Raw genomic sequence first — 9,867 nt, forward strand, 5'->3', positions numbered from 1 at the left:
AATAACAAGGAACACCAACCCATTTATGGTCATGTAATATAGAAACAGGACTTTACTTTGGGCCAAATTCAAACAGGGAGCCAGTGGATTATGCTTAGCAGTAGAGTTGCCCTTTGTTGCTTAAGAGTTGGTGTTAATAAAGGCTATGAGCCCTTGTCTATGCCTGTTCCCTTGTCAGCTGCCCTAGTTCCCCCCATCCTCTGTTCGATCCTGCTTCTTTGAGACCCTCCAACTCCTTCCTCCTTCCCAGAGAGCTCCTCCAAGTCCCCCCTGCACACACATACATGCATGTTGTCCCTGGAGCTAGTTGAACACTTTCTAAAAATTTTGTTTTGTGAAAGAAGCTGCTGCTGTGTCTGAGATCGTCCTCCTTTTCTGAAGAACAAGACTTTTCCAAAACTTCAAATGCTTGAGAATTCATACACAATAATCTCTTTCCTTGTCAGATATGGGTGATCTTCCCGTAACAAACTTAACACAGCACCAAAGCAAAAGGATGAAAGATTAACAACCTTCCCCAGGTTGATAGCTTAGAATAATAGAATCACAGAATTCTGCCTCTGCTCTCTGCGCTCTGCTGCTGGCTTCTGTGACAACTGCTCCTGGGCCTGACTCACTGAAGTGACTTACCCTTTCTCTTCCCAGTCTGAGGGAGAAGACATCAATTGTTAGCAGGTGAAGGCAGGTTATATCATGAGGGAAACCTCAAGATTGTGGGGAATGATTTCACCAAAGCCCCAACGTGCCAGCCAGCTACCTGTGACTGACCTTGCTTTTCTCAGTAAAGCACTGTCTAAAGTCTCCAAATTCCTGGGAATGTATCTGATTTTCAGGTGGATGATACCTGGATAGTAGCCTTTTCTTAAGGGCCATTTAGCTCATGCTGGCTAAATAAAGTCTCTAAACTGTTGGAAGAGCCATTAACAACTTTGCCCTATTTTTAGATTCTACCTTATTGGCGGAGGAATCCCTATCATAGTTTGTGGGATAACAGCAGCAGCAAACATCAGGAACTACGGCAGCAGGCCTAATGCCCCATAGTGAGTATTGGATATTTGACAGCTTTGTAATAAATTGTTATATGATTTTTGGTTGGCATTTGGCATATAGATTCTGATTCTTTTGGAAGATATGCCACATAGCCAAGACTTATTTCAACAATTCATAATTTATACTTAAAAATTCTGAGGGGGCATCTGTCTTGATATGCTATCTTTGTTGTTTTTTTCCCAGTTGCTGGATGACATGGGAACCTAGCTTAGGAGCCTTTTATGGCCCAGCTAGCTTCATAATTTTCATAAACTGCATGTATTTTCTCAGCATCTTTATACAATTGAAACGACACCCTGAACGCAAATTTGAACTTAAAGAGCCATCTGAGGAACAGCAGCGTTTAGCAACCAATGAACATGGGGACCTGAATCATCAGGATTCAGTGTCAGTCTCACTGGTTTCTACATCAGCTTTGGAGAATGAGCACAGTTTTCAAGCTCAGCTTCTGGGAGCAAGCCTCACTTTGTTTTTGTACGTTGCTTTGTGGATTTTCGGGGCCTTGGCAGTTTCTCTGTATCATCCCATGGACTTGATTCTTAGTTGCTTTTTTGGGGTCACGTGTTTAAGCCTTAGTGCCTTTCTTATGACGCATCATTGTGTTAATAGGGAAGATGTCAGGCATGCCTGGATAACAGCCTGCTGTCCTGGAAGGAGCACATACTCAGTGCAAGTTAATGTTCAGCCTTCCAATTCCAGTGGGACTAATGGAGAGACTCCTAAGTGTACCAACAGCAGTGCAGAATCTTCATGCACTAATAAAAGTGCATCGAGCCTAAAAAATTCTTCTCAAGGTTGTAAACTAACCAACATACAGGCTGCAGCAGCTCAATGCCATCCTAATTCTTTACCACTGAACACAGGTCCTCAGCTTGATAACAGTCTGACTGAGCATTCAGTAGACAATGACATCAAAATGCATGTGGCTCCATTAGAGATACAGTTTCGAACAAATGGACATCAAAGCCGGCATCATAAGAACAGAAGTAAGGGACATCGCTCAAGCAGGCTTACAGTGTTGAGGGAGTATGCATACGATGTCCCCACCAGTGTGGAAGGAAGTGTACAAAATGGCTTATCTAAAAATCGACAAAGCAACAGTGAAGGGCATTCAAGGAGTCGAAGAGCCTATTTAGCATACAGAGAACGCCAATATAACCAGTCCCAACAAGATAGCAGCGATGCTTGCAGTACACTTCCAAAAAGCAATAAAAATAGTGAAAAATCCATTGCTACAAACAACAAAAAGGATGTTCTGAGGAAACCAATAGTAGTTGAACTTGAAAGCCAGCAAAAATCATATGGCTTAAATTTAGCCATTCAGAATGGACAACTTAAAGGCAGTGGACAGGATGGTCCCTTGCTCACTGCAGACAGCACTGGCAATATTAGGACTGGGTTATGGAAACATGAAACTACTGTGTAGCAATATTGTACTTCATCATGGGAGAAACTCATGTGAACTGTGATTCACACATTCCCTTAAGCTATTAATGCCGTTAAAAACTGTTTACAAACAATTGGTACTTCATGCAAGGAGGAGAAAAGAGAATCTGCCGTGCAAAATGTTTTATACATTTTGGGAATATCCTTGGTGTTTTTTTACAAAGAAACTTCTTCTCTTCTGTGAATTTTATTTTTTTTTAAAGCAGCAGGTCCAGTTTTGAGATGCAGATCAGAACTTTTTAAAAAATTCTTACAGATAGCCCCCCCCCCCCCAGATGTGTCCACAACACATTTCAAGTGTGTATTAAAATGTGTATTAAAGAGTATTTTCCCAGCAAGCATTATGTAATGTGCAAGTTTGTCAAGATTATTAGCTGTAGTATGTCTCTTTGGATTTACTATTTAATTTCAGTGCCTGGGAATTTTACCACAGCTTTTAGTTGCTTTAAAAAAAACAACCAAAACAAAAATAACTGTTTCTAAACATGCTGATATTTCACATGTAATGCAGCTGGTTGCATTAATCCTGAAGTTTGAATGAAACAGAGAAACAACTTTTTTAAAAATAAAAGGTTTGTGACTTAAAGACAACTCTGCTGAAATTCCAAGCTCAATTTTGTAAGTGATACTTGAATTAGTCATGTTTTCATGTAGTAAAAGTGAATTGTGTAGTAAATGCATAATTATGTTTCCTTAATGTTTCTGGCTGATATTTGCCAGTTGACATCTGTATGTAGCACAGTCCCTAATTCATTGCCCTTCCATCTGCTCAAGCTATTATGTTCATTTGTAAATTGCAATAATTCTACATGTTGTTATTTCTATAATCAGAACCAGAAGTGCTCATCACCCATGGCTGGGGCTAGATTTCAAAAGAGCTCAGCATCTCTTGTTGCAAACACATTCTGTTGTCATCTTGTGAAAGAGTGATAGCAATATCTTAGTAAAGAGTTACCATTTAGATGCTCCAATTTTGATTTTTACACCAGTGGGAGAGCCAGAATCAGGGCCTTTGAGTTCACCCGTCCCTCAAAGGTTGACTACTAGTCAGGGGCGGCTCTAGGCAGTTTGCCGCCCCAAGCACGGCAGGCATGCTGCCTTCGGCCTTACTGGTTTACTAACTGGTTTACTAACCCGGGACCAGCGAACCCTCCGCAGGCACGCCTGTGGGAGGTCCTCCGAAGCCGTGGGACCAGCGGGCCCTCCTCAGGCAAGCCGCCGAAGGCAGCCTGCCTGCCACCCTCGCGGCGCCGGCAGAGCGCCCCCCGCGGCTTGCCGCCCCAAGCACGCGCTTGGCATGCTGGGGCCTGGAGCCTGCTACTAGTCACCTGCAATTCAGTTGACATCACTGAAATATCCAGTCACTAGTTTCCTTTCAGAGCATTTAAATGTAATATTAAGCAGCAGCTGTGTAAGAAAATAGTTGCTTCTTCTTTATTTTACATTACTCACTTACATGAAAGTTAGTAAACCAGTAAGTGCCCTTTATAGCATCATCAAATTGATAGGAACTAAGAACAAAGTGGGAAGAAATGACAGCTGGATGAAAATGCCATTTTTAATTCAATTATACTAATCTGGGCAGCAATGTCAAAAATATTTGAATCAGCACAATGATGCAGAGTTAATTTTAAAAAGTTAAACTGCATATTTTTAAGAATATGGTGCAAAGTGGAATATGAAAGAAAGGCCAGATAGTGTTAATAGGTATTTATTTAGTTTCCTGTATTTCACTTTGTTCATATTTATTATATCTCAACAATCATTCTACATTTTGGTAGTTTGTGGGGACTAGAAGACAGTATAATGTTTCAGTCTATAAAGCTTATTCTTTTGCTGCTTTGAGGATTTTGTAGCTGTATATGCAAAGTGTCATTTGTGATTTATTACTTGTTGGTTGATGTTCCTGTATCTAAAGCTATTTGTATTCATATGTTAGCAGATTTTTCTTTTGCTGTTGTATAGTACTAGCATATAATTGGGGAAGACACTCACCTCTTGAGCATCTTCTGCTGCTGTATGTGGTGCTGCAGGCCTCCTCTTGCTTTTGGTGCTTCCTGAAGGTTGTCAGCCTCGCTTGGCGGGTCTCCAGCGCTCCGGCCAAGTCACAAAGTCCAAAAGAACCCCGTCCAAGGTAGTAAGGAGGCCAATAAATTGAGTGTCTCTGCCCTCACTAGGTCGTTGGTCCTGCTGTGGGCCATTTAAATTCAACACTTCACTCAGGCTTCCAAACAAGCCTGTCCCTTTTTCGGGATTTACACCACTTCACCTGTGACCAGTAGTAGAGCCCGGGCCTGCCTGCTACTGTGCATTCCAACCCAGGGACCCTATAAATAGCAGCCATTCACTTCAATTCATTGCTGTTACTTCCCTGGGCCTCTTCCCACCTGACCTCTTTATCTTCATCCCTTACCTTTAAGGTTAAAGTTCTCATGTTCTCACTCTCCCAACCAAACTCTGGTTGTCCCTTGAGCTCCTTTGGCCAGAGAGAAGCACCCTTCCTTGCTCCTCTGGTCCAATCCAGGAACTGCCCTGCCAAAGCCTTGCATCTCCTTTTATCTAAGCCTGCTTGGTTGCTTCTGTGCAGCCTCTCTCAGAAGGCTTGAAGGACCCACCTTCAAAGCTCCTTTCCAGGGGCAGGGTGTAGTAGGACCTTGGGGCCTCCAGCAGGGGGTCACAAAGAGCCTGGTACACTTAGTCACATCACATCATAACTACTCCTTTCAAGTTGCAATGTAAATATGCTCTCTGACTGGTGAACGTCAATTCATAACCTGTCAGAATCCCTTTATTTATTTAATTTTAACATTTCAAAGTTGTCCCTGGAGGAGTGACAAATTAATTGGTGAGAAATTTCTAAGGTATGCTTCCCCATTAATCCTGAGACAATAGCAATATTAAAATGGAATTATAGTTGAGAATATATGTGAGTAATTTAGTGTAAAATATATTTTGGAAATATTAAAATTATCCCAAAAGCAAGCATTTCAAACCCTGGAAATTCAGAATTGGGGTTAATCTTAAAAGAACTTAAACCTGTTACATATAGAAGTGCGTGGCTAGTGCCTCCAAACAATATTAATTCTACATTGTAGTGACACCATATAAAAACCCATTATTATAATTATGAACCATGATTTTAGTGATTGTGGTCCCAGATTAGGTTAATCTGTTTTGTTTTTTACCCTACTACACTATCACTATGAGACAGCGTTAAAATTATGTGTCCTCCCTAACTGTGCATTCCCACACTTCAGTGTATTAGGATTTCTTTTAAGTAACTTAAACTCTGAATTTTGTGGGTTATAACACTTGACTTGGCCATAACAACATCTTTCTAATGTATTTTACTCTAAATTGCTGATGTGTACTTCAGCCTTAACTCATTCTTAATGTCGTTTTTGTCTGAGAATTCCTGTAGGGTTTGTTGGTTTTTTTAAATTACAAAATGGATCTATGAATACTAAATAAGAAATGGAGAGAAAATATTACCATGTGATATTTAATATTTTTGAATTATTAGAAATATCAACCTTATGTTTTTATTTAAACTTTTTATAGCCAGATTCACTGGTATACTTTAACTGCCACACGACTCCTGAGCAGCATACACGATCCAAAGCATAATGGTCAATTCAGCTAGATTTACAGCTGCTTTGTTTCACCAGAGCAATGCAAAGCAGCTAGAGTGTAAACTCAAGCTTTCTCCTGCTTTTTGCACCCCCTACATTCCTTTGCACACAACATTCCCTGCTCCTGGGGGAATTCTGCACCAAAAATCCAAAATTCTGCATATTTTATTTGTCAAAATAATGCAATATAATCACACCAGTTTCACTTATTTTGGTAATTTATTTAAACTACCATAAAGAAAAAATATCACGTTAACTGTTCAGCATTTCCAAAACACATGAAAGTTAAGTTACAAATACTTGGTAACCAATACCCTGCATTCCAGTTATAATCTTGGATTTTCATTTAAATTACATTACTTTTATTTTGGTGTTCTGTAAAGTAGAATGTTGCTTTAAATGGCTCAGATTTTCACACATGAAAGTCGTACAGTTTTGCTAATCATTGTCCTGCATTTTTTTAATGTGTAAATAAAATAGATCCTGAGCTGTAATCTAACCCAATTATGCCTCTCTGTCACAGTAAAAAAAAGTGAGAAAGTACATAGACCTTCCTAGCTGAGGATTCCGTTACTGTCATTTACAAGAAGGCTCCTTTACACCAATGGTTCTCAAAGCTCATCCGCCGCTTGTTCAGGGAAAGTCCCTGCCGGGCCGGGCTGGTTTGTTTACCAATCGCGGCTCCCACTGGCCAATCACGGCTCCCACTGGCCGCAGTTCGCTGCTCCAGGCCAATGGGGGCTGCGGGAAGCGGCGCAGGCCGAGGAGTGTGCTGGCTGCCCTTCCCACAGCCTCCATTGGCCTGGAGCAGTGAACCGCGGCCAGTGGGAGCCGCGATCGGCCGAACCTGCAGATGCGGCAGGTAGACAAACCGGCCCGGCCTGCCAGGGGCTTTCCCAGAACAAGCGTCGGACCGGCTTTGAGAACCACTGCTTTACACCACTCTGGCAAGGTAAAGGAGCCTTAATTGACTAAGAATGGGAACAGTTAAGTAACAATGAGAACATTAACAGCCTGTCTGCTTAGTTGTTACATTTCTGCTCTGCCTCAGGGACAGAGCCTGCTTCACACACCCCTAGCCTCCAAGCCTGGGATGCAGCAACAGCGAGCGAGAGGGACAGCGCGAGTCTCTCACTTGTTCTCATGCAGGCAGGCATCCAGCCTCACCCCCTTAACGTCTCTCCACTCACGCCCAGCCTCCCTCCTGCCCCTCGCGGTGATATGCTCTCTGCTGGCGGCTGCTCCCAGCAGACACGCCAAGTTACCGGGAAAGAGGCGTGTGTTCCCCACAGATTTCTTTGCTCCCCCATATTTCTGCAGGAGAGCAAGAAATCTGCGGAAGGTATTACCCGAGGAGTAATTCCCTTGTGCACACATCCAACTTCCTTCCCTCTGTATCTTTTGGACCTGCACATGCACCCTGAATGACCTTTGCACCCCTTCCCTCCCACAAGGGTATAAAATGCAGAGCAGCCCCAGTTGCCAAGCAGTTCCTTCTTACTGTCTGTGGCAGCAAGATGGAGTTACACAGTGTACTTCTGCATCCCCATAGCTACTTAGATGCAGGGTTTTGTAGTTAGTTTTCATATTATTTCTTAGGTTTCTCTCTAAACCCACTGAGGTAAAAATATAAATAGGTATATAGACTTAGTAACAAAAAAAGGTTATCTTGGTATTGGGGTGTAAGTCTGATGGACTTTAAAACCTTCCCTGCCTATGAGACAGCTATGCGTGTAAATAAGGGGCATACTAAATATCTCTTGTGTAGGGGAATCTCATCCCAATCAAATATTCAATGTGTATATCCTTTTCTAAGTACATACAAAAACCTTGTGACATCCATTGGAAAATGTTTTTTTATGGAAAGATCAATGAAAAAGCATCTCTGACTCCTCCAAAACAATCTACTGCTGCCGCCTCAAAGCCTATCTCCTTTCAGTACTCTAGCTACATGAGATGCTACTCTGGAGCTCAGTGGTGGTGTGACACTAAGACATGCATCTGAGAAATGTTCCAAGCCTTCACTTCAGATCTCTTTGGGTTAATAATTGACTTATTGTGCAAGCTTGGAAGCAGCAGAGACCTTCAGATAGAGCTCAGAATTGGTCACCGTCCTCAGTACCAGCCAAGAAGTCTACTCTTCTGACTTGTCCAAGCCTGTTCCTCTGAAACCTGACCAGCATGAAGCATCTTCAGACGCTGCAGTCACATTCCCCCTGCTACAGTACCGCATGGTTACTCCTTGGCCATTGGTGATTACATTGATACTGTCTACCTCACAATCTTCAGTACCACATCTTGATAGGAAGGTTTTTTCTGCTGAGAAATCTGCATCAGTATCATCATGCACAGGATTGTCTTTGTCAGTACCACTGTTGTATGTATTCAGATGGAATGTATGGGTTCAAGGTATTAACATAACTTAGTCATTGTCTAATATTCAGCAGTATTAAACAAGGTCTGGACCTGTTATAGAGAGACCTTAACCTGTATAAAATTAATGCCAAAGTTTAGAAATGTATTGATTGAAACACACAAAAGGAAAAGAATCAAAATGAGATAGAGCATTGAAACTGAAATTTGTTTTTTATGCAAAAGTCCCTTTAGATACTACGATGCTTACTACCATGTGTCAATCCATCCAGGTTACAGGAAGCATCTGAGTTTTATTGTCAGTGCCTTCATTACCAACTCAGTCCTACCATTTGGTGTGTCTGTGGCATCACAAGTATTTACCAAATGCTTATCTGTGGTAACAGCTAACCTGAGGATACAAGGCCTTCACACACATTCTTAACTGTTGTTTGATTCAAGGTCACTCATCACGGCAGGTCTTCAAAGATGTTCACATAATTTTCCAGCAGTTTTCCTGGCTAAGCCTCAAAATCAGTCGCAACAAATACACTTTCACCTCTATTTTATTGATAGAGTTTATAGGAGTGATGTTGGACTCTCGGTCAGCAAGAGCATATCTTGCTCAAGGAATCATCACGTTTGAGATCTTTCAGAATGAAGAACCTCTGTGAAAATCTGCCTCAGCTTGCTGGATCACATGACAGATTGCACTCACATGACTTTGTCCTATTGAGGAATAGTTAAGATCAGTTTACACAGCATATACGTGCCTGTAGAAGTTCCTTTCAAAGTACTGACTTCCCTGGTTTGGTGTACACGCCTTTTGAAACATCTGCCAAGGTATTGTTTCACTCGCCACCCTTTTCAAAGACTTTTGTGGCAGATGCCTCCAAACCAAGCTGGGGTGTCCATTTAGACAATCTTCACATTCAGGACCTGTGGTCCTAGGCAGTGTCTGCTGGGTGTCACACTTCCAGGTGGCTTGTTCTACTCCTGTGGGCATTTCCACTCAAAACTACAGCAGTGCTTTACTGCAGGCAATACTACAGCAATGCACTATATAAACAGATGAGGGAGAGAGATCTTTCCCTTTATTTCAGGAAGTAATATATAGGACAGGTGCGTCCTTTATCAAATCAACCTCCTAGCCTTTCACTTACTGGGTTCCTAGAATATCTTGGCCGATCAGCTTATTGGGAAGGGCTTCACCCATGAAGAACTCAGAGACTAGATCAGATATTTCTAAAATAAGGGGTCCCTGCCATGGACCTGTTTGCTGCCAATGTAAACACTGTCCCATGGTTTGCTCCAGAGGAGAAGTGAGGCCACACTGTCTTACAAATGTTTTTCTGATCTGGTGGGGAAAGGATCTGCTATATGCTTC

At 42.0% G+C, this 9,867-nt stretch overlaps 1 protein-coding gene across 2 annotated transcripts in view; it reads left to right on the top strand.

The window, feature by feature from the left end:
• The window catches only part of ADGRA3 (adhesion G protein-coupled receptor A3), a 114,774-nt gene extending 111,940 nt beyond the window's left edge, over positions 1 to 2,834 (top strand). For both annotated transcript variants that reach the window (XM_039541104.1, XM_039541105.1), the window contains 2 exons: positions 945 to 1,040; positions 1,234 to 2,834. In XM_039541104.1, the coding sequence (XP_039397038.1) occupies positions 945 to 1,040; positions 1,234 to 2,476 (1,339 nt within the window). In that variant the 3' untranslated portion in view covers positions 2,477 to 2,834. The remainder of the gene's footprint in view (positions 1 to 944; positions 1,041 to 1,233) is intronic.
• Positions 2,835 to 9,867: the final 7,033 nt, after the last annotated feature.

Source organism: Mauremys reevesii, linkage group 5 (genome assembly GCF_016161935.1).
Source record: "Mauremys reevesii isolate NIE-2019 linkage group 5, ASM1616193v1, whole genome shotgun sequence".
NCBI classification, from domain to species: domain Eukaryota; kingdom Metazoa; phylum Chordata; order Testudines; family Geoemydidae; genus Mauremys; species Mauremys reevesii.